The sequence below is a fragment of the Electrona antarctica genome, assembly GCF_951216825.1.
Source record: "Electrona antarctica genome assembly, chromosome: 23".
NCBI classification, from domain to species: domain Eukaryota; kingdom Metazoa; phylum Chordata; class Actinopteri; order Myctophiformes; family Myctophidae; genus Electrona; species Electrona antarctica.
Window position 1 is genome coordinate 38,433,531 of NC_136804.1, and position 25,729 is coordinate 38,459,259.

At 44.3% G+C, this 25,729-nt stretch overlaps 1 protein-coding gene and 1 long non-coding RNA gene across 2 annotated transcripts in view; one reads left to right on the plus strand and one right to left on the minus strand.

The window, feature by feature from the left end:
- The window catches only part of LOC306916647, a 571,903-nt gene that overhangs the window by 136,629 nt on the left and 409,545 nt on the right, over positions 1 to 25,729 (plus strand). The window lies entirely within an intron of this gene.
- The window catches only part of LOC306916642 (monocarboxylate transporter 2), a 59,929-nt gene continuing 48,365 nt past the window's right edge, over positions 14,166 to 25,729 (minus strand). The window contains exons 3-7 of the mRNA XM_079494617.1: positions 24,881 to 25,024; positions 22,861 to 23,171; positions 21,605 to 21,828; positions 20,225 to 20,484; positions 14,166 to 14,759 (exon numbers count right to left, since the gene is read on the minus strand). Of these exons, the coding sequence (XP_079350743.1) occupies positions 14,503 to 14,759; positions 20,225 to 20,484; positions 21,605 to 21,828; positions 22,861 to 23,171; positions 24,881 to 25,024 (1,196 nt within the window). The 3' untranslated portion in view covers positions 14,166 to 14,502. The remainder of the gene's footprint in view (positions 14,760 to 20,224; positions 20,485 to 21,604; positions 21,829 to 22,860; positions 23,172 to 24,880; positions 25,025 to 25,729) is intronic.

Here is a 25,729-nt window from a genome sequence, read left to right on the forward strand (position 1 = left end):
TTCCGGGGACCTCCTCGGGGACCGCCACACGGTAACTCTGTCATTTCTGGACCGTTTACCGGCCACTGCGAATGTGGGGATCCATTACAGACTGTGGACACGTGCTGACCAGCTGCCCCATATATACTGGGGATCCATTACAGACTGTGGACACGTGCTGACCAGCTGCCCCATATATACTGGGGATCCATTACAGACTGTGGACACGTGCTGACCAGCTGCCCCATATATACTGGGGATCCATTACAGACTGTGGACACGTGCTGACCAGCTGCCCCATATATACTGGGGATCCATTACAGACTGTGGCCACGTGCTGACCAGCTGCCCCATATATACTGGGGATCCATTACAGACTGTGGACACGTGCTGACCAGCTGCCCCATATATACTGGGGATCCATTACAGACTGTGGCCACGTGCTGACCAGCTGCCCCATATATACTGGGGATCCATTACAGACTGTGGCCACGTGCTGACCAGCTGCCCCATATATACTGGGGATCCATTACAGACTGTGGCCACGTGCTGACCAGCTGCCCCATATATACTGGCCACCGAATGGTGATCAAGGCTTAATTGACCGAGACGATGACACACTGGACTGGCTTGCTGCAACGGACGGACGGACGGACGGACGGACGGACGGACGGACGGACGGACGGACGGACGGACAGACAGACAGACAGAGCTGAAGGTCTACGACAGAAGAAGACAAGTTGTGGACAAGATGCAGTCAGTGTTTTACTGTTTGGTGGAGGCAAGAGTCATGTGTTTATTGGCCAGTAGGATTTTGGAATATACATACTTAATTGGAGATTTTAGTCATCGTAGCTTAGTTTTCATTTAGTTTTCGTCAGTGAAAAAAGGTGGTCGACGAACAATTTTCGCCTTAGTTTTAGTCGACGAAATCAACACCGATCCCCCACATCCAGTAACGTGTCCAGTGGGGAGAACATGATTCAATAGGATTTCAATAAGATTATCAATCATAGAGGTGACAGACATTATGATTATTAGCAATATTCAGAATCCTACAGGAATTCAATTGGAACATTGTAAAATCTCATTGGATTCTTCCATCATCCTGTAGGAGTCTATTGCTACATGTTTGGCTAGTAGGGTCCATCTAGGGCATATATGTCAAACTCAAGGCCCGGGGGCCAAATCAGGCCCGTGGATGAATTATCTTTGGCCCGCGGGATGATATTGAATTAGTATTAGAACTGGCCCTCTGGTATATTGCACGGACCACCATAATACTACAAGTCCGACAATTCACTGCGAGTGCATTGGCACATATCACATACTATGAAATCAGTGCTTGGTGAGGATCATAGAACAGGAAACTGAGCTTAATAATAATGCATTTTCAGTTTTAAATGCATTTACTTTTTTGCTGTTTGCCTGGGACGTCCTCATGACCGCGGTGCTTGTGTGTTGAAACACAGTCCGGCCCTCGACCTCGACCGATTTCTTTATTTTGGCCCACTGTGTATTTGAGTTTGACATCCCTGATCTAGGGTGACCAGATCCAAACTGTTCATTTGAGGGACAGAAGTATCGCCTGTGTGGGACAAGTGGGACAGGGGGGGACCCCGTCACACTTGTCCCACACAAGCGATACTGTAGCGATACAGTACCGGATTAGCAACGTACTACTTGAGTTGCTATTAATGCCTTGATGTCATATTCCACCATAGGCCTATTGGCTATCATTTATAAACTCCTCTGGTGTCTCACATTTTGTTTTAAAATCATGCTTTATTTTTATTTTTATGCTATTTTAACACACATCTTGCAGGAAGAGACAATGAGACAGCTTTACAACAGAAGGCCAACTATTAGGGGACTAACTATTAGGGCATTTGAACACTGATGCAATTGCCTGCCAGTCACAATGTGGGACAGACAGGGTCTCAATTTGTGGGACGCCTGAAAAGTCTTGGACGCAAAAGAGGGACATCTGGTCACCCTAGGTCCATCACAGAATCTGCATGTTCAACAAGACTTAATTTCTATTACAAAAAAGTTATAAAGAAGTCACGAGACAACGTTTAAGCATAGTTAGGATTCTGCATATACTTTATTGAACTATTGTGATATACATATATCGTATTTATCGTATCATTATTATATTACAATTAAAACAAATGAAAACTAATAATAGTCTTGTATTCCATACCCGTGTGATATATACTTATATCAATCTGAACCCTGGCTGGCATGAGGAGGCAGAGGTAGAGGACACATTGACACATTCGCTTTGAACGCAGTGGTTCCCATAGTGGGGTCCGGGGACCCCCAGGGGTCCTTGAGGGAGTTCCAGGGGGTCCCCAGCCAAATGATAGTTTGGAACCAAATGGACCCTTATGGGTCTGCAACTCTGAGAGTGTACAAATGGGTCCATTTGTACACTCTCAGAGTTAAAATAACATTGATTTCACAATATAAATTGGGGGTCTCAGAGATATAAATGCCATTAAATGGGGGGTCCGTATAGACTAATGGATGCCAAACTGGGGGGTCCTTGAAATTAAATGGGTTGAGAATCACTGCTAGAGCCGTAAAAATCTTCTCTTATTATGGGGGGGTCCCTGGCATATGTTTTCAAATGGGGGTCCACGGGCTAATGAGTGTCAATTTGGGGGTCCTTGACATGAAAAGTTTAGGGATAAGGGGTTTAGCAGTGACGAAAATGGAGCCCAAAGTCTACTAATAGACTGTGAATAATGTTAAAAGTCTCCACAGGTGGAGAACACAGTCACACAGTCACTTTATTTTCCGCGCAGACGAAATGAAAGCCTGGGTATCGAGGCTGGGTATCGAGGCTACACAGTCACAGTCACACTGTCACAGTCACACTGTCACAGTCACACAGTCACACAGTCACAGTCACACTGTCACAGTCACACAGTCACACTGTCACAGTCACAGTCACACAGTCACAGTCACACTGTCACAGTCACACTGTCACAGTCACACAGTCACAGTCACACAGTCACAGTCACAGTCACACTGTCACAGTCACACTGTCACAGTCACACTGTCAGTGCTAAAACCAGTGGTTTTCAACCATTTTCATATCAAGGTCCATTATTTATTCTGAATTTGAGCCACGGAACCACCACGAGGTGTGATTTAGCCTCTCAGACCCAAAACTAAAGAATATTGTTGTTGTCGTTGGATCAGATTCTGTCCACATTTCCATGCTGTATTGATGTTGGTACCATTAGGAGAGACAACAGGCCAAACGTTGATCAAAATAACAATTCTTCTACATTCTCTAATTTGTGTAGACTTCTTGTAAATTAAGTAAAGTAAATTAAGTAAAGTAAATTAAAAAATATTTTTTCCCATAAGAGATTTACAAACATAATTTATATCAATTATTCTAAGCCTATAAATCAAGGCATCCAGGATCCTGGTGAATCATCATGACCATAAAAGCTCTGCTTCTGTGATTTTTTTATATGATAACAGGCCTACTACATTTAATAAATACCCATTTTTTTACTGGGTTTTCATTATTCTTTCTTCACAGAATCAAAGGATTTACTGTCACGATTCACCGACATCCTGGATGGCTTGATTCTAGGCTTAAAATAATTATTATAAATACTTTTGTAAATGTCTATAGGGGGGGAAATAAATGGACGATTTTTTCAGTGGAGACCGAAAACTACGCCCCCTGCTACGCATCATCAACAGGTTATAACATTCTATAAACACAGATATACAGGCTTCATTAACATATTTACTGTATTTATTCATATACCCACATACACTACATCTGTATGTACACCGTTTTCACCTTTTAATATATTAGTAGAGATTATGTCACCATTAATTAACACAGCTTCAGCTTTAAGGTCTACATAATTATAGTCTGAAATGCTTCCATTCTTCACTGGTTGTTATTTAAAGAAAACTCAATACGCGCGTCGTGACGAACCCACATCACACAACGATGTGTCCAGATCATTAAAATCACTCACGTTTATCTGTAAACATAAAGACAGTAGGAGTAGAGCCTAGGAACTGAAAAAAAAAAGACAAAGAAAAATCACCCAAAATGTTACTTCATCACAATTTAAAACGTGAGTCTCACACACACATAATACATTAGTGTCAGAAAGATATTTTTCAAACTAAAGTTTTAAATAAGGCACAATAGCTTACATATCAGAGATCAATGAATGATTCATTGATTAGAGTAACGTTCACATTGCCTTCCCAGTATAGACAAACAAACAGCAACCCAACAGAGAATCATTTTCCTCCATGTTGAAATGAACACAGCAGAACTCCTCCCAGTGTAGTTAGAGAAAATTAGCTAAATGTGTGGCAAATCTTCAAAGAAAATGCTTACCACTAGCTTTCTTCACAAATGTGTTCATAAAGGTGTCTACTATCACATATACATTTGTTCCAACCCAACTCCCTCCTTGGGAAACTTTGTGACAGCTGCTGAAAGTTGGGGTACCATAAACATCCAATATAAGGCAAAATTCCCAAGATTTCATTATGCTTTAAGTAGCATGTGATGTGTCAAACTAGGGGGTTTTCATGATGCTGAATCCATTCCAATAATTAGTTTTGCACGAAATCACCTCTTGGGCTAAATTCGACCATAGCCACTTGCCCAAATGTGCCCAAATGTGCTGACCTCATCACATTTGTGATGACGGCTATGCCATTTTTAGGCGAAGGAGTGTTTTTTGTGCAAAACTAATGCTTGCAATGGATTCAGCATCATGAAAACCCCCTAGTTTGACACGTCACATGCTACTTAAAGTATAATGAAATTTGGACATGTTTTCCTTATATTGGATGTTAATGGTACCCCAACTTTCAGCAGCTGTCACAAAGTTTCCCAAGGGAGTTGGGTTGGAACAATTTTTTCTGTGATAGTAGACACCTTTATGAACACATCTGTGAAGAAAGCTATAAGTGGTAAGCATTTTCTTTTGCAGATTTGCCACACATTTAGCTAATTTTCCCTAATTAGTGTCACAACACACAGGATGCATATCAGTACAAGGAACAGAGAAAGGGTCTATGTATTAAAGTGAGCACCATTGAAATAAATATATAGGCTACTGCAGTATACAACGACGGACACTTCAATGCTGTACGTCATGTCAAAGAAATTATGAAGTTATGTTTACAAAGTATAAAACGCTCTAATCGTGAATCAAAAGCAATCAATCAGGGTCTAGTCTAGTGAGTGACACTTTTGTTCCATATTTAAGATGTGTTAAAAGGACCACTTTCCAACCTATCTTCATATTATAATTGGTCCTTGAGTACCACAGACGAAAAACAGTCTAAGTCCAAATTTCAGACTGACCCCTCCATGAAAAGGCCTCGTTGTCCTGAACCCTTATCTATCATTTATATATTATGGATCAATAGTGTGGACTTAGACTGTTATTCGTCTGTGGTACTAATGTTCATGATGAAATAGCACTATTTTCTTCCTACTCAGTCTGTGTCTCATAGGAGGGCCACCTGGAACCCCCTCAAGGACCACTGGTGGTCCCACACCAATGCTCTATAGCTGGGGACCACCTGGAACCCCCTCAAGGACCACTGGTTGAAACCCACTCCGCTAAACCATTTAGCATAGCGGTGGGCCGTTGGCTTTCATGGACCCACTGGAAAGAATCATTTTTCCCCATAAGAGATTTACAAACATAATTTATATCAATTATTCTAAGCCTATAAATCAAGGCATCCAGGATCCTGGTCCTCACTAATGTTCATGATAAAATAGCACTATTTTTTTCCTACTCAGTCTGTGTCTCATAGGAGGGCCCACAGGCAGTTCAGAAACCAGTCTGTCTCATAGGCCTTCTATGAGACACAGACTGGTTTCTTAACCGCCCACAGCCCTCCTATGAGACACAGACTGGTTTCTGAACCGCCCACAGCCCTCCTATGAGACACAGACTGGTTTCTGAACCGCCCACAGCCCTCCTATGAGACACAGACTGGTTTCTGAACCGCCCACAGCCCTCCTATGAGACACAGACTGGTTTCTGAACCGCCCACAGCCCTCCTATGAGACACAGACTGGTTTATGAACCGCCCACAGCCCTCCTATGAGACACAGACCGAGTAGGAAAACAATGGTGGCATTTTATCTTGAACATTAGTGAGGACCAATTACTATATACTGTATGAAGATAGGTTGAAAAGTGGTGAAGTGGTCATTTAATATACATGTATTAATGTCGCATTCCCAGCAAAGTAGGTGAAACGTCATGTGAACACAGAAGTGGGTTCATGATATTTTACGACCTACTGTATCAACGTTATACTTTTATATCAATAGTGCACACAGAGAGGGTGAAGTGCTCTCCGTCTCATACAAACAATGACCCCAGAAATAAAACGGTTTAGGTTCACATCACATTCGGACGAGTTTCCACCCGTTGATGGCTTATATACGACATCTGTTCCACTGTTACACATTACACCATTAAAGCCTGCATACATGTCGCTTGATTTAGCACATCCAAATTTAAACCCCATCAACATACAGTTGATAACCCCATTTATGATGAACCATGTTCAACCATACAGTTGATAACCCCATGAATGATATACCATGTTCAACATACAGTTGATAACCCAATGAATGATAAACCATGTTCAACCATTTCGTATAACCAGCATCAAGACATTTTTGCTGTTAAATAAAGCATATACTCAATTCAAAATACATCATTCTAAATCCACATTCTTTTGATCAAATTCTTCAGAAAACACAAAAAGAAGAAACAAGAGGAATGAACTCTAAAAGGTCCCTGCACACTGGACGACGCGTTTTCGGATTTTTAGCAGCGTTTTTTTCTGTCGGTTTTCCAAAAGAACGTGTCCAGTGTGCGACCACCTTATTGATAAGGCTGACGGTGCAACACAGCATCAAATCAACCCTCATCATGTCTTCAGGGGGAGTTAAATGGCTATCCGTTTATTACACTTTTGGTCCTTTAACCCATTTTGACCTGGGAACGATTCTACAAATGTCTTCTAAATCCTGACTGTTCTCTTGAAAAAGCTACGTTTCTATGTCAGTCGTTCTCAAACACTTTCATGTCACTTTTCCTGATTCTTCAAAAATAGCAGACCTACAAGCTCTACGAGCTTGTAGATCTGCTATTTTCCAATAGCTAAAGCATAACATAATGCTTAAATAAAAGACGACATTAAAATCACATTTTAACACAATCATCGGCATTAGCAGTTTTTTTTTTAACGCATAGTAATTTTCGTCCAAGTAAATACTAGTATTAGAGAAGCATTCGTGGCACAAATCAAAAACGTTAAATAATTTTTGTTCTCAATCATTTCCCCCATTTCTTAATTAACACATTTCCGAAAACAGCAGAAACTGCAGATCTACACGCTTACAACGGGCACTTCTTTGTACAGCGTTGAGCTTATAGATCAGCTACTTTTATATGAACTATATAATATTATACTTAATACAGACTCCGCCAGATGGGGCAGCAGAGTACCAGTGTACTCTCTGCTGCCCCATCTGGCGGAGTCAGGTTAGCTGTTAATGGCTTCAGCAGGGAATATAGTTACGGTACGCTTAGGCGCAAAAACCCTCCAAAAATAACAAACAAAAAACACTAGCCATTAATTCACAAATCCTGGATCAGCATCTTTAGCAATGATTGAACGAGTCTGATTTTATGGATCAATGTTTTACTTTTAGACCCAAATACACTGTTTTACCGTATGAGTTGAAATTATTAATTTCCATCCAAAGTATTACGATGCCCAGGTCTTTCAAACTGTGTTATAATAAGCATACACGCTGAAAACATTAAAGAAACAAGTTCACAACTCCCCATAGACGACACAGCTGTTAATTAGTGTAAAATAAGAGCCAACATGAACTAAACTGAAACTTCAGAAACTATTTTGACATTGAAAACTAAAAAGACAACTTGAGGGGAAGCTTGGTTTCATCTTTTGGTCTAGACATGTTGGAACCAGCAGAGGGCAGTGTTGTTTAAAGTGTACATTCCCTCACACATCAAGTGCATTTACATTTAGCTTTTTTTTTTACCCCGTTTACAAAAGTGGACAAAAAAAAGTGTGCAAAGAAATCAAAAGGAAGCTAACAAGTCATCCAAAATGCTCACAGCTATTACATTGAAACAAAATTACATAAATTAAAAAATCTGTGTGAAATGCTGGTAGGCAGTGCGGAACAGTTTGTGACTTTAATACAGCAGATGGAAGGGTGGGTGGGGGGGAAATTAAATTCCTGACCAAATAGATTGTCCATAGATTAAGACGGTCTAGACCGGTCCATAGATCCATAGATTAAAACTGTTATAGTCAAGACAACTTAGACTACGTACGAGTCAAGACCAAGACCGCTTCGAGATCCAAGACGAACAAAATGATTAAGACAAATTCAACCCCAGAATTCCACAGTACATTCAGTGAGTGTTAGAAGAACTGTGCACAACTACTCTTTCACAACTACATTACCCACAATACACCATTAGCGGCATACATATAAATATCCATTTGAAATGTAGGCCAAACACACAGTGTCGTTTATAAATAAACTAACAGCGGTGATACAAGCACAAACCCAACTGTGCCACTAAAGAAGACAAATAAAAAACACTTTTGTTCGTTGTTCCACTTTGAACCCCAACATCCTACATTCTGGAGGAGGATATTGGCCAGAAACAGCACATCTACGAGCTTGTAGATCGGCTATAAGAGCTTGTAGATCGGCTATTTTTGGCCAAGAGATTATTTGGTGTAGACAGAAGGTAGAGATCCATCTCACTATTAAAGGGCTTAAAGGTTTCCTGACATTAATTTTCATTTATTTCTCGTTTTTCTTTTAGGTTTTATGACCTAATTTACACCCAAAAAAAAACCTGGACTTTGAACATTCAGTGGATTTTCTGTGGTCTGGAGTTTTCTCTGGGGTTTGGAAGCCTTTTGAGCTGCAATGAAAACAGGCAAAACAGTGGAAAACAGTGACATCTGCTGGCGAATCCCATTGACATATATGGGCTGTGACATCACAAACAGCAGGAACATCAGAGCACTTGTTTGAGCCAGAAATCCCCCCAGACCACAGACAATCTACTGAATGTTAAAAGGTCAGGTTTTTTGGGTGCAATTGAGCTCAGAAAACAAAACAAAAACAAATAAGACAAATTACAAAAACGTTTTTTTATGTCACAATCCCTTTAAGTGGTTAAATTAGATTTGGAAAGGAGTTTGAGAGAAGTGTCATTTAAGACCAATTTGGCTCAAACATAATAATATGATGAGGGTGCGATCTAGACCTGGTCTCGAAACAACAAAACCCTCAAGAACGCCAACAGCAGATGGATTTCACAGACGGACGGAGAACTAATTTTCTTTTCTAAGAATTGATTGTTAATATTGCATATTGCTCAATAGATACAACTGAAATGTAAAATAGGCTTTTAAATCAAGTGCATCATCAATTTATTAATATTAGTAATTTATTAATATTAGTAATTGTCTTCATGGGATCAACAAAGCTCTAAGTGCATACATGGTGTTAGTATTTTACTAGTGTTAAAGGTATATTCAGTGATTTGACTTCATTCAAATATCACTTATTTTTTCTTTTTTTCTGGATAATCCTCCCTACTATAGAGTGTGCTGACCATATAAGGAGTTCCTCCCTGTCCCCAGTGAGCCCCTGGGGTCAAAAAACCCTAGTTTCAGTTTTGGTGGCGGGTGGCAAAGCCTTCATCCAATCAGGATGAGAGGGGCCTTCCTCCAATCATGATCGCGTGGGAGCGGGCCTTGGTGCACGTGCTGTTGGCCTGTTGCACTTCCCCCCACTGTAGAGCGTGCATGTGCACATTTTGTTATCGGGGCGGACTGGGTGGTTTTCCAAATCACCCAAATCACTGAATGCTCCTTTAAGGTTCAGTGGCGTGCACAGACATTTAGAGGGGCAGGTGCTCAAGGGCACCTTGTGCAGCGCGTGGAACCGGCCGGTTGCCTTAATAGTGTGAGATTGATAGATTTTGGGGCATAAATATTATATTAGAAGCTTTTCTTTTTATCAAGAATTGATCAATGTCACCATGGTCCACATACTGTAGGCCTACACTGATCAATGTCACCATGGTCCACATACTGTAGGCCTACACTGATCAAAAGGGCACATTGCTGTCCAGAGGGCAAAGGGCAGGTGGTGCTCTAGCACCCCCTAGTGTCTATCTGTGCACGCCACTGTTAAGGTTCCACATTCAAGTCATTAAATATATTTGCATGGATCTTACTTTAAGTGAACGTGGTTAGTGGTTAGACTTAATACGATACAGGTGGTTTAGTTTAATACGATACAGGTGGTTTAGTTTAATACGATACAGGTGGTTTAGTTTTAGTTAGTAATATGAATAATACGTGATTAGAAAGATCCAGGAACATACTACACGTGTGTGTGTGTGTGTGTGTGTGTGTGTGTGTGTGTGTATGTGCACGCGTGTGTGTGTGTGCGCGCGCGTGCGTGCTTGTGTGTGTGTATAATACTTACAAGTATTCACCTTCTTTTACACTTAAGGCATTGTCTCACACGCCACATTCTCAGACTTTTATACTGACCAGAACAAAAATGTGTTTCCCTGTATGTATATAAATATAGGTGCATGAATCAACGTGAAGACATTACAAAGACTATAGAATAGAATATTGCTCATGGGCTCTAGATTTTGGTACGAGAAACAAAACGAACACTTAATGCACGCCGCGCGGGCGCCGATGGTTTTGGTCATGTTGTACATCGTTAACCCATTTTGGCCTGACGTCGAAATAAAAAAAACGTTCGCTCTGAAATAATATATATATTCAAAGATTTGTTCCGCATTTTTTTATGATTTTTCAAAAATAGCAGACCTACCGCGCTATGAGCTTGTAGATCTGCTATTTTTCAATAGCTAAAGTATAACATAATGCTTAGTTAAAAAATTAAGCCCCCCCCCCACTACATTCATCCTCAATGGAATTAATTGAATTGCATCAGATTGTTAAATAATTACCTATGAGGTGAAGTATGGCCTTTTTTAACGATACATGAATGCAGCAAACATTGCAAAAGGTGCAATATGTTTAGTAGTTATACTACCACGGTTTAGTATCTTGATCTAAAGTGGGTTTAAAGTGAGACGTTTTCACAACATTCTGTATACGGTGAGGGGCGGGCAGTATACTGTAGGCCAGGGGTGCCCAAAAGGTAGATCGTGATCTACCAGTAGATCACTATAAAAGGGCTGACTCACACCATCACAACAGATTGATGTATGGCTGATGCATGAGACTTATTGACTGATGCAAGCTCACAATGCATTTCCAATGGGAGTCACATGGTTTGACACAACATTTGTGTTGTATGAGGGGGTGGGGGGGGCAGTCGAAACACAGCCGAAAGCCATACAACACAAATGTTGTGTCAAACCATGTGACTTCCATTGGAAATATATTGCGAGCTTGCATCAGTAAACAAGTCTCATGCATCTAGCATCCAACAATGTTGTATGCTAGATGCGAAGGTGTGAGTCAGGCCAAAGGGTGTGCAGGTAGATCACATGACATGGCCCCTAAAAATATATCATTTAAATATATTTCTTTAAATGGCATCTGCCACTTGAATTACGTTGACTTGACGTGATTGACATCACAAGAAATTGAAAACGGAGTGCTTTGTGGGTTTCAGCTGACAGTCCCGTCAGCTGAAACCCACAAAGCACTCCGTTTTCAATAATGTTAGTAGCGCACAAACGTCAGTAGCATTACGAAGTTACTGTATATACAAGAAAACCATTCCAATTCCATCACCACCTCCCCCCCCCCCCCCCCCCCCCTCTTGTTTTCAGCAATGGAAGAATACTTTTTTGATGGGTGGATCTTGTTGAGCGGGTCATTTTGAAAGTAGCTCTCAAGTCAAAAAAGCGTGGGCACCCCTGCTGTAGGCATTATGCTGTAGGCCTACTGATATATGTGACCACATTTGACTGAGGGGCTGCCATCGTGCAACCTCCAGCTTTTCACCAGAGGAGAAAAACTACATGTATTTATATTTTTATCCAAAATGAGTTAATAGCACAGGCAGACTCTTCACATAACTAGAGCATGTCTGAAATAAATCTCAGAACTGAAATCGACATGTAAATATGAATTATTATTATTATTATGTAGCTAGGTGTCCACAGAAGTGAACCTTTCAAGTCTGTTTTCTCAACTTGCTGTTTCTCTGCAAGACATTACTCTATAAGCCATATCTCCAAAACTGCTGGGTCAAACTGAACAACCAATATGTCAAGTTGAAGCTATGATTCCCTGCTTTCACATGACATGACAAAACGAAAATTAAAAAAAAGATCCAATGGCAGTCCCTCAGTCAAATTTGGCCACATACAGTATATCGAGATTCCAGACCAGATAACGCTCTGGGATTTTAATATGACACATACTGTAGGTTGTCCTTATTTGGTTTTATAAGTCCAACCGTATACTTTCAAAAATGTGCGAAAAAAAAAAAAAGGTGTCACTGCAAAAAAAAAAAGTAAAAGAAAAGTTTGACATAATATGGATATATATAATACTATCATCATCACAATATGTCTATATATTTCCCAGCTCTGATACACAGAGCTCAGAGCGACAGCATTAATACCATGTGGGCACCAAGAGCCACCAGCCGCCAACCGCATCTGTCCCTTTTTGGATTCGCATTAACAGTAATGTCAGCTATTTGCCACCAGCCGTAACTTCATCTGTCCCTTTTTGGATGTGCATTAATAACAGTAATGTCGTGAGGATCAAAGCTGTGATCTTCCCGTCTCAGAGCACGCGCTTCCTATCCAGATATAATACGTATCCGCACAGTGCCACGTCGCTCTGTACGTCGACTTGTTGAACATCGGGAGCCTCGATCGGAACAGATGGATGTGTTCGCTGGCGCTTCGGGTTTCTGTGGCACAGGCTAAATACAAAACAAAAAAACATACAGTACGATACGCTACTAACACCGTATCCCGCTCCGCATGCAGACCGTTAGGGTGTATCGTCACCGTGACGGTCTGTCATTCTCCACCCAACGAACGAAACCTTCCACCCGTGCATTATCGCTACACGGCAACACCTGGTATTTTTGCAACTAAGTAAGTAGTCCAATGGGCGTTGGGCGGTGTACTGGTCGCCCCTTTCAGAAGACAGATCTGACTCACAGTGTCGTTTTACTATAATAAATAACACACTTGTTACTTTTTGGCAGTTAGACCAGCGTTGTTGAAGAAGTGCAGAAGACCCTTCGCAGAGAGCCCTGGACGAAGACCCTTTGCAGAGAGCCCTGGACGAAGACCCTTTGCAGAGAGCCCTGGATGAAGACCCTTTGCAGAGAGCCCTGGATGAAGACCCTTTGCAGAGAGCCTTGGATGAAGACCCTTTGCAGAGAGCCCTGGATGAAGACCCTTTGCAGAGAGCCCTGGATGAAGACCCTTTGCAGAGAGCCCTGGACGAAGACCCTTTGCAGAGAGCCCTGGATGAAGACCCTTTGCAGAGAGCCCTGGATGAAGACCCTTTGCAGAGAGCCCTGGATGAAGACCCTTTGCAGAGAGCCCTGGATGAAGACCCTTTGCAGAGAGCCCTGGATGAAGACCCTTCGCAGAGAGCCCTGGATGAAGACCCTTTGCAGAGAGCCCTGGATGAAGACCCTTTGCAGAGAGCCCTGGATGAAGACCCTTTGCAGAGAGCCCTGGATGAAGACCCTTTGCAGAGAGCCCTGGATGAAGACCCTTTGCAGAGAGCCCTGGATGAAGACCCTTTGCAGAGAGCCCTGGATGAAGACCCTTCGCAGAGAGCCCTGGATGAAGACCCTTCGCAGAGAGCCCTGGATGAAGACCCAGGAGGATGGACGCCTCTAGACTCAGAGTTTGGTTTGATCACAGCAGCAGCAGCAGCAGCAGTAGTAGTAGTAGTAGTAGTAGTAGTAGTAGTAGTAGTAGTAGTAGTAGTAGTGGTTGGCCTGACACCTCATCTACACTGGCAGAGCGTCAAATGAAACCAAATGGACCCGTACGGGTCCATTTGGTTTCATTTGACGCTCTGCCAGCAATGCAAGCGAGCGATGAAATCTCATTAGAATACACGTTGGGTTTTTTCCAACGAGACCTGTCCTGACGTACGGCGAGCGTGCAGCGTCGTCCTATTGGCTCGCAGAGTCTCTCTATTTGAGCGAGCAGGTTTCGACCGCGGCCTCACAAACACTTTTCATTGGGTGAGAGATCTACACGCTAAACTATTTATTGGTTATTTGATACGTCGCAACAACAACAACAACAAACGGGCGATGCTCCATCATCGGGACAGTTTTTTTTCGGGCGATATATCGCCATGGTGGGAACGCTCGCTCCTCTGGCTGTTGTAGATGAGGTGTGACCCCCGACCCCAAGGAGAGGGGAACGACTAGATGTTGGTCTCGTGCTGCATGGCCTCCTTGCGTTCCTCAGGGGAGGACAGAGGTGTTTCCGTGTCCGTGCGGACGTGCACAGCGTCCTCCGTGTCCGCCTGCTTGTACCTCACCGCCTCGTGCTTGCGCTCGCGGTCCAGCAGGCGGTAGTTGATGAAGTTTCCGATGAAGAGCCACACGCTGGCCACGGTGACGATGACGCCGCAGCAGAAGTACATGTACTTGTAGTTCTTGGTGACGTCGACCAGTTTGCCTGTACGGGAGAAAACGACAAAAACGCATAGTATCATTATACAGATATTCACAATTTACAATGTAGGCATTTAGCAGACGCTCTTAATCCAGAGCGACTTACATTAAGCAAGAACAAAAAAGCATGGGAATACATCACATACATAAAGAGTATTTATCATGAAACATGCGTAAGCTAGGAATGTAACAGTGGAATATCTATATCATGAAACTATAAATAGCTACAGTATAGTATATATCATACATATATACTATAAAGTGCTATGACTACATACAATGCAATTCTAGTGCGGTCTACATAACATGCTATAAGTCTGTATAAAATGCTATCTAAGTCTACATAAAGTTCTATCTAAGGGGGTATAGGGTAACTGCTTGATTGATTGATTGAAAATTGTATTAACAGTTTGCAGAATTACAGTACATTTCAAGCACAAACTCAATACAAAGGCTGTTAACTGTGAGTGGACGACCCAATTAAGCATTACACTTGTTTACAAGAGGGTCCACCTTGTTCAATTCATCAAAAAACGGGCCTATGATGGAGTCTGAAGAGGTGGGTTTTCAGACCACGGCGGGAGATTGGGAGTGAGTGCAGTTCTGTTTGATATTCCACTGTTAGACGGATGTTAGGTTCTTAGCTTATGAATGACTATTGTTGTATTGTTGTATTGTTATGTATATGATGTACATGATCGCCATGTGTTGTTCTTGCTTACTGTAAATCGCTCTGGATTATAAGAGCGTCTGCTAAATGCCTAAATTGTAAAAAACTTATTTTTAAATTGTGAAAGCCTACGTGACTATTCAGTGGAAGTAGTTCACGCTCGATGCCATTATGAGAACTTTGAGGTAAGATTAGTTTGTAAATGTCTTGTGTCAATATTGAATTACTTTGATACCTTATCAATGATCCCGTTTAGCCTGTTTTAAGCATTATGTTATGCTTTAACTATTGAAAAATAGCAGATCTACAAGCTCGTAGCGCGGCACTGAATGCCGCACTACGAGCTTGTAGATCTGCTACTTTGGAAAAATTGTGAAAATGGTGGATATCTTTGAATATTATATTCTTTCAGAGCGAACGTTTTTTAACTCTAATCTTTGCTTCTGGGGGGGGGGGGGGGTCCCTGGAACAACATATTTTCAGATGGGGGTCGGCGGCCAATGACATATATTTTTGGGGGTCCTTGTCATGAAAATGTTTGAGCACCACTGATATAGAAACATAGGTTTTTCAGAAAACGGTTAGGATTTAGAAGCCTTCTTTTTGTTAGAATTGGCCTCAGGTCTAAATGGGTTAAGACAAGATGTGAATCTATTTTTAACTGTGTCTGACTGAGAGCACACTCAATTAGTTCAGTTGAGTTGAGTTGAGATGCTATGAATTGCATTGAGAATTAGTCACAATGTAAGTTTCTTGAATTAGAGGTGAAGCTGTCAGTGACCATAGAGCTCAGCAGTGTTGATTTCATCGACTAAAACTATGACCAAAAATGTTAATAGACTACCTTTTTTCACTGACGAAAACTAAATAAAATCTAAGCTACGACGACTAAAACTAAGACTAAATATATTGACAGTTTTGTCGACAGATAAAAAACTAAAGTAAAATGTCAGGGAGGGACTAGTGGAGAAGAGATCCAGTAGAACTAAATGTCAGGGAGGGACTAGTGGAGAAGAGATCCAGTAGAACTAAATGTCAAGGAGGGACTAGTGGAGAAGAGATCCAGTAGAACTAAATGTCAGGGAGGGACTAGTGGAGAAGAGATCCAGTAGAACTAAATGTCAGGGAGGGACTAGTGGAGAAGAGATCCAGTAGAACTAAATGTCAGAGAGGGACTAGTGGAGAAGAGATCCAGTAGAACTAAATGTCAGGGAGGGACTAGTGGAGAAGAGATCCAGTAGAACTAAATGTCAGAGAGGGACTAGTGGAGAAGAGATCCAGTAGAACTAAATGTCAGGGAGGGACTAGTGGAGAAGAGATCCAGTAGAACTAAATGTCAGGGAGGGACTAGTGGAGAAGAGATCCAGTAGAACTAAATGTCAGGGAGGGACTAGTGGAGAAGAGATCCAGTAGAACTAAATGTCAGGGAGGGACTAGTGGAGAAGAGATCCAGTAGAACTAAATGTCAGGGAGGGACTAGTGGAGAAGAGATCCAGTAGAACTAAATGTCAGAGAGGGACTAGTGGAGAAGAGATCCAGTAGAACTAAATGTCAGGGAGGGACTAGTGGAGAAGAGATCCAGTAGAACTAAATGTCAGGGAGGGACTAGTGGAGAAGAGATCCAGTAGAACTAAATGTCAGGGAGGGACTAGTGGAGAAGAGATCCAGTAGAACTAAATGTCAGGGAGGGACTAGTGGAGAAGAGATCCAGTAGAACTAAATGTCAGGGAGGGACTAGTGGAGAAGAGATCCAGTAGAACTAAATGTCAGAGAGGGACTAGTGGAGAAGAGATCCAGTAGAACTAAATGTCAGGGAGGGACTAGTGGAGAAGAGATCCAGTAGAACTAAATGTCAGGGAGGGACTAGTGGAGAAGAGATCCAGTAGAACTAAATGTCAGGGAGGGACTAGTGGAGAAGAGATCCAGTAGAACTAAATGTCAGGGAGGGACTAGTGGAGAAGAGATCCAGTAGAACTAAATGTCAGGGAGGGACTAGTGGAGAAGAGATCCAGTAGAACTAAATGTCAGGGAGGGACTAGTGGAGAAGAGATCCAGTAGAACTAAATGTCAGGGAGGGACTAGTGGAGAAGAGATCCAGTAGAACTAAATGTCAGAGAGGGACTAGTGGAGAAGAGATCCAGTAGAACTAAATGTCAGGGAGGGACTAGTGGAGAAGAGATCCAGTAGAACTAAATGTCAGGGAGGGACTAGTGGAGAAGAGATCCAGTAGAACTAAATGTCAGGGAGGGACTAGTGGAGAAGAGATCCAGTAGAACTAAATGTCAGGGAGGGACTAGTGGAGAAGAGATCCAGTAGAACTAAATGTCAGGTAGGGACTAGTGGAGAAGAGATCCAGTAGAACTAAATGTCAGGGAGGGACTAGTGGAGAAGAGATCCAGTAGAACTAAATGTCAGGGAGGGACTAGTGGAGAAGAGATCCAGTAGAACTAAATGTCAGGGAGGGACTAGTGGAGAAGAGATCCAGTAGAACTAAATGTCAGGGAGGGACTAGTGGAGAAGAGATCCAGTAGAACTAAATGTCAGAGAGGGACTAGTGGAGAAGAGATCCAGTAGAACTAAATGTCAGGGAGGGACTAGTGGAGAAGAGATCCAGTAGAACTAAATGTCAGGGAGGGACTAGTGGAGAAGAGATCCAGTAGAACTAAATGTCAGGGAGGGACTAGTGGAGAAGAGATCCAGTAGAACTAAATGTCAGGGAGGGACTAGTGGAGAAGAGATCCAGTAGAACTAAATGTCAGGGAGGGACTAGTGGAGAAGAGATCCAGTAGAACTAAAAGACAAGTCATGTTATGCTCGGGTTCATGCTGAAACAAGATTGTATTTTATGGGTACTTTATGGGTGAATTATTTATTGTCTGTTCTGTAAATCGACATGTTTTTTGATTGATTGATTGAAATATTTATTAACAGTTTGCAGAATTACAGCACATTTCAAGCACAAACTCAATACAAAGACTGTTAACTGTGAGTGGACGACCCAATTAAGCATTACACTTGTTTACAAGAGGGTCCACCTTGTTCAATTCATCAAAACATTTAGAGACGTACAAATAGACACTTCTATATAGACAAAGAACAGAACAGGAATTTATCATAAATAAATGTACGATGTAGTATTGAAGTGTACTTTTATTTCTGCCTCTTGGCCAGTTCCAACTTGACAAACAGACTCTGTCTCTCTGTGTTTTTACTGGTTAAATAAAGGTTACATAAAATATGTAAATAAAAATCACACCTGTGTGAAGTGAGCAGCGCTCTTATCATCACATACAGCATCTCATTACGACCAATCACCATTTGTGTCCTCACTTTTTATCCCTATGAGGTGCTCAGCCTATCAAATCATCTCTATGGGGTGCTCAGCCTATCAAATCATCTCTATGTGGTGCTCAGCCTATCAAATCATCTCTATGGGGTGCTCAGCCTATCAAATCATCTCTATGGGGTGCTCAGCCTATCAAATCATCGCTATGTGGTGCTCAGCCAATCAAATCATCACTATGTGGTGCTCAGCCAATCAAATCATCCCTATGTGGTGCTCAGCCTATCAAATCATCCCTATGAGGTGCTCAGCCTATCAAATCATCTCTATGTGGTGCTCAGCCTATCAAATCATCTCTATGTGGTGCTCAGCCTATCAAATCATCTCTATGGGGTGCTCAGCCTATCAAATCATCGCTATGTGGTGCTCAGCCTATCAAATCATCTCTATGTGGTGCTCAGCCTATCAAATCATCTCTATGTGGTGCTCAGCCAATCAAATCATCCCTATGTGGTGCTCAGCCTATCAAATCATCCCTATGAGGTGCTCAGCCTATCAAATCATCCCTATGGGGTGCTCAGCCTATCAAATCATCGCTATGTGGTGCTCAGCCTATCAAATCATCGCTATGTGGTGCTCAGCCTATCAAATCATCACTATGGGGTCCTCAGCCAATCAATTCATCGCTATGGGGTGCTCAGCCAATCAAATCATCGCGATAGAGCGTCCCTTTCATGACAACGAGAATCCCGTTAATTTTCCTCATAGACTTTTCAAAAAATATTTATTTAAAGATGTTTACGTCGCGGACAAAGACAACTGGAGTTGTGACAAATCATGACAATAAACACAATGTTTTGGGGACGATCAAATAATTTGTTAGAAGAAAAACAAAACAAACAGTGTTTGTATCCTGCCTTTTTTTCTTCTTTCTAATTATTTGATCGGTCCCAAACATTTATTTTTATTCATTTATTTGTTTGACAGGGACAATGCTCATTAATCAACATTTCAGTTTTCACTTTCATGTAAATGTGCCAGAGTTAGCCAGAAGCTAATTTACATCTGTAGTCCCTGAGCAGGCTCTTAAAATGGTAGTAAAACTAAACATACAATGACACATACAGTACAATACAATGCAATACAATACAGATAAAAGAAAGACAGAGTGTGTGTGCCAGCACACAGCACCATGCGTTGATGCAATGTGTGCATATGTGCCAGCACCCAACACTATGTCCATATAAAAACACAATACAACAGATTGTACAACAGATTGTGTTTGTTGTCATGATTTGTCACAACTCGAGTTGTGCGGCGTAAACGTCTTTAAATAAATACTTTTCGAAAAGTCTACGAGGAAAATTAACGGGGAATTCTTTTCCCGGGGCTCTCATTGTCATGAAAGGGGGCGGGACTGCGACGCTCTATGGGGTGCACACACAAACACACAAAGCTGGGCATATAGGAGGGAGGGCGCCAGCCGCCCCTCAAAACAGTAAGAAGGCATATATACCTGCGAGCGGTGGGCCCAGCAGCACCGGGCAGCACTCCACGATGGTGGTCAGCCCCACGGCGCTGGAGAACCTCGGGGCTCCCACCAGGTCCATGAGGGTCTCGAACAGCACGGAGCTGACCATGCCGAAGGCGAAGCCGAAGAACACGGCGTAGACCACCAGGCCCGTGTAGGTGTCGGCCAGCGGACACAGCATGTGACACACCCCGTTGTAGAGGACCGCGAAGCTGAAGAAGTACTGGATCCTGGGACGGATCCACCTGGGGGGGGTATGGAGGAGGGGGGGGGGGATATGGTGATATAATCCAACAATTAATGGAAGAAAAGTTGGCTGTCCAATGCATTTTACTCTTGGAGTTGGCGAAGAGGGCCTCCATGTCCCCCCTAGCCTACCTGGAGTTAGTGAAGAGCCCCATGGAGGGCCTCCATGTCCCCCCTAGCCTACCTGGAGTTAGTGAAGAGCCCCATGGAGGGTCACCATGTCCCCCTAGCCTACCTAGAGTTAGTGAAGAGCCCCATGGAGGGCCTCCATGTCCCCCCTAGCCTACCTGGAGTTAGTGAAGAGCCCCATGGAGGGTCACCATGTCCCCCCTAGCCTACCTGGAGTTAGTGAAGAGCCCCATGGAGGGCCACCATGTCCCCCCTAGCCTACCTGGAGTTAGTGAAGAGCCCCATGGAGGGCCACCATGTCCCCCCTAGCCTACCTGGAGTTAGTGAAGAGCCCCATGGAGGGCCTCCATGTCCCCCCTAGCCTACCTGGAGTTAGTGAAGAGCCCCATGGAGGGTCACCATGTCCCCCCTAGCCTACCTGGAGTTAGCGAAGAGCCCCATGGAGGGCCTCCATGTCCCCCCTAGCCTACCTGGAGTTAGTGAAGAGCCCCATGGAGGGCCTCCATGTCCCCCCTAGCCTACCTGGAGTTAGTGAAGAGCCCCATGGAGGGCCACCATGTCCCCCCTAGCCTACCTGGAGTTAGCGAAGAGCCCCATGGAGGGCCACCATGTCCCCCCTAGCCTACCTGGAGTTAGTGAAGAGCCCCATGGAGGGCCACCATGTCCCCCCTAGCCTACCTGGAGTTAGTGAAGAGCCCCATGGAGGGCCTCCATGTCCCCCCTAGCCTACCTGGAGTTAGTGAAGAGCCCCATGGAGGGCCTCCATGCCCCCCCTAGCCTACCTGGAGTTAGTGAAGAGCCCCATGGAGGGCCACCATGTTCCCCCTAGCCTACCTGGAGTTAGCGAAGAGCCCCATGGAGGGCCACCATGTCCCCCCTAGCCTACCTGGAGTTAGCGAAGAGCCCCATGGAGGGCCACCATGTCCCCCCTAGCCTACCTGGAGTTAGTGAAGAGCCCCATGGAGGGCCTCCATGTCCGCCCTAGCCTACCTGGAGTTGGCGAAGAGCCCCATGGAGGGCCTGGCCACCATGTCGGTGAAGGCCAGGATGGACAGGAGGAAGGCCGCCTGGTACTCGTCCACGCCCATGTCCTTGGCGTAGGCGGCCAGGAACACGATGGGCGCGAAGAAGCCCAGGAACATGATGCAGTTTCCCGACAGGTAGATGAGGAAGCCTCGGTGCTTGAACAGAGACAGGTCCAGGTACTTGTTCACCTGAAGAGGGTCCAAACAAACGCTTAGATAAAGAAAGGAAAACTACGAGATTCCATAAATTAGAAAACAAAATGTTTAACCCAATTCACGCCAGCATTAATGAATCCCTCGATAGCGTATTGCCAAGGTTTTATCGCGCGTAACACCCGCTATTTACTTGCGCAAAGTAATAGTTTTCGGCCAGGGCGATGCGCCGTGCCAGCGCATGACGTAATGACTACTTGTGCTTGATATGGCAGTGGTGTCAGATTACATACATGTATACATAGGGGCATTACCTTTAATCCTCCCGACACTAAAACATATCGTCATTACGTCACCATCGAAAACCAATTACACCCTGGCATTGGGTCCTTTAATCCACATCTTTATTACGTCATCATTAAGAGCTAGTTATACCAGTTATACCCTGACGTCATATGCTGCTACGATACATACGCATCAAAAGTATACCGCTAATCAATTTACAAATTACATATACATATACATAGAGGCATTTCCTTTAATCCACCCGACACTGATCGACATATAGTACTTGCGCGCTCTGCTTGCGCACTAGTAGGTGCTAGTACAACTACTTGTGTGCATCAAGCAAGTAGGCACTCGACAGAGTGCAGTTCTAGTTGTTTAATGTGTTTAATTCGCCGTTTTTTAATAATTAAAAAGAAAGCGCGGATTTGTCGCGGACCTGGTGACGAGGCCGTCGCGTTATGATGACGAAATCGGAAATCAAGCCATGCTCTGGGCTGCTAGGGCTTCTGGGAAAATTAGTTCAATGCAAGTGAACGGTAGTTGTAACTGCAGTCCAGCGGCTCTCACAGGCTGTTTTGGTTTCTCATCGTAATGGAGGCATGTTTTTCTCTTCAACAACAAACCATGGGACTATTTTCCGCCGGATTTTCGTGAATCAAAGCTGCAAATACTTGGGCGTTATGCTCCAAAGGTAATAGATCGATCCCGGCAGCCTAGATAGGATGGATAGATTAATTTAAGGCCCCGAAAGTGTTAAATGAAAACTAAATGAAAATGAACCTTCTCGTAGACGCTGAACTTCTGGCTGGAGGTCTTGACGGCGAGCGGCTCCTGCTCCTTCTTGGAGGGCGGGGGTCCCAGGGGCCTCATGAGGGCCCCCGCCACGCAGCAGTTGAGCAGCAGGCCCCCCAGGATGAAGAAGCTGCCCCTCCAGCCGAAGGTGTTGAACAGGTACTGGTTGAGAGGAGCCAGCGTGCTGAGGAACACGGGGCTGCCTGCCATCGCCAGGCCGTTGGCGATGGGACGCTTGGCGAAGAAGTACTTGCCGATCATCGTCAGCGCCGGCTGGAGGTTGAACGCCAAGCCCAATCCTGTGGGAAAAAAGATTATTAAAAATATGTGCGAAAATCTTAGTTATAAAGAAATTATGAGTTGATGTGTGTTTTCTTTTTAACTATTTTACCGCCGAGATCGCCTTTTGACGCCACACACATGTAGCTAAAGCTCAACTTTAACCTCCTATCACACTGACACAGATGTAGCTTGTCAAAAGCTCAACCTAACCTCCTATCAAACTATGTAGCTAAAGCTCATCATATCACACTATGTAGCTAAAGCTAAATTTAACCTCCTATTACAGATCACACTGACACAGACGTAGCTAATGACACACACCGACAGATGTAGGTAAAGCTCAACCTACCTCATATCACTGACACAAATGTAGCTAAAGCTCGACCCACCTGCTAGAACACTGATACAGATGTAGCTAAAGCTACCACCTATCACAACGATAAGCTCAGTCAACCTACCTCCTATCACACCGATACAGATGTAGCTAAAGCTCCACCCACCTCCTATGACACTGATACAGATGTAGCTAAAGCTCCACCCACCTATGACACCGATACAGATGTAGCTAAAGCTCCACCCACCTCCTATGACGCCGATACAGATGTAGCTAAAGCTCCACCCACCTCCTATGACACCGATACAGATGTAGCTAAAGCTCCACCCACCTCCTATGACACCGATACAGATGTAGCTAAAGCTCCACCCACCTATGACACCGATACAGATGTAGCTAAAGCTCCACCCACCTCCTATGACACCGATACAGATGTAGCTAAAGCTCCACCCACCTCCTATGACACCGATACAGATGTAGCTAAAGCTCCACCCACCTCCTATGACACCGATACAGATGTAGCTAAAGCTCCACCCACCTCCTATGACACCGACACAGATGTAGCTAAAGCTCCACCCACCTCCTATGACACCGATACAGATGTAGCTAAAGCTCCACCCACCTCCTATGACACCGATACAGATGTAGAGCTCCACCCACCTCCTATGACACCGATACAGATGTAGCTAAAGCTCCACCCACCTCCTATGACACCGATACAGATGTAGCTAAAGCTCCACCCACCTCCTATGACACCGATACAGATGTAGCTAAAGCTCCACCCACCTCCTATGACACCGATACAGATGTAAAGCTCCACCCACCTCCTATGACACCGATACAGATGTAGAGCTCCACCCACCTCCTATGACACCGATACAGATGTAGCTAAAGCTCCACCCACCTCCTATGACACCGATACAGATGTAGAGCTCCACCCACCTCCTATGACACCGATACAGATGTAGCTAAAGCTCCACCCACCTCCTATGACACCGATACAGATGTAGCTAAAGCTCCACCCACCTCCTATGACACCGATACAGATGTAGCTAAAGCTCCACCCACCTCCTATGACACCGATACAGATGTAAAGCTCCACCCACCTCCTATGACACCGATACAGATGTAGCTAAAGCTCCACCCACCTCCTATGACACCGATACAGATGTAGAGCTCCACCCACCTCCTATGACACCGATACAGATGTAGCTAAAGCTCCACCCACCTCCTATGACACCGATACAGATGTAGCTAAAGCTCCACCCACCTCCTATGACACCGATACAGATGTAGCTAAAGCTCCACCCACCTCCTATGACACCGATACAGATGTAAAGCTCCACCCACCTCCTATGACACCGATACAGATGTAGCTAAAGCTCCACCCACCTCCTATGACACCGATACAGATGTAGAGCTGCACCACGTTGTTGCAGAAGGAGGCAGAGATCATGCCGATGGAAACGAGGACTCCTCCCATCATCATGACGGGCCGGCAGCCGTAGGTGTTCACCAGGATACTGCTGAGTGGACCTGGAACCAACACACACACACACACACACACGCACACACACACACACACACACACGCACACGCGCACGCGCACACGCACACGCACACACACACGACATCAGAACACAACATATCAGAACATGATGGGACCTGGAACCAGGAGGAGGTGTTTCGAATTTGAAGTGGGTGAGGGCGAACGGTTCTGGAGTTACGTGAAGTGGGTGAGGGCGAACGGTTCTGGAGTTACGTGAAGTGGGTGAGGGCGAACGGTTCTGGAGTTACGTGAAGTGGGTGAGGGCGAACGGTTCTGGAGTTACGTGAAGTGGGTGAGGGCGAACGGTTCTGGAGTTACGTGAAGTGGGTGAGGGCGAACGGTTCTGGAGTTACGTGAAGTGGGTGAGGGCGAACGGTTCTGGAGTTACGTGAAGTGGGTGAGGGCGAACGGTTCTGGAGTTACGTGAAGTGGGTGAGGGCGAACGGTTCTGGAGTTACGTGAAGTGGGTGAGGGCGAACGGTTCTGGAGTTACGTGAAGTGGGTGAGGGCGAACGGTTCTGGAGTTACGTGAAGTGGGTGAGGGCGAACGGTTCTGGAGTTACGTGGAGTGGGTGAGGGCGAACGGTTCTGGAGTTACGTGGAGTGGGTGAGGGCGAACGGTTCTGGAGTTACGTGGAGTGGGTGAGGGCGAACGGTTCTGGAGTTACGTGGAGTGGGTGAGGGCGAACGGT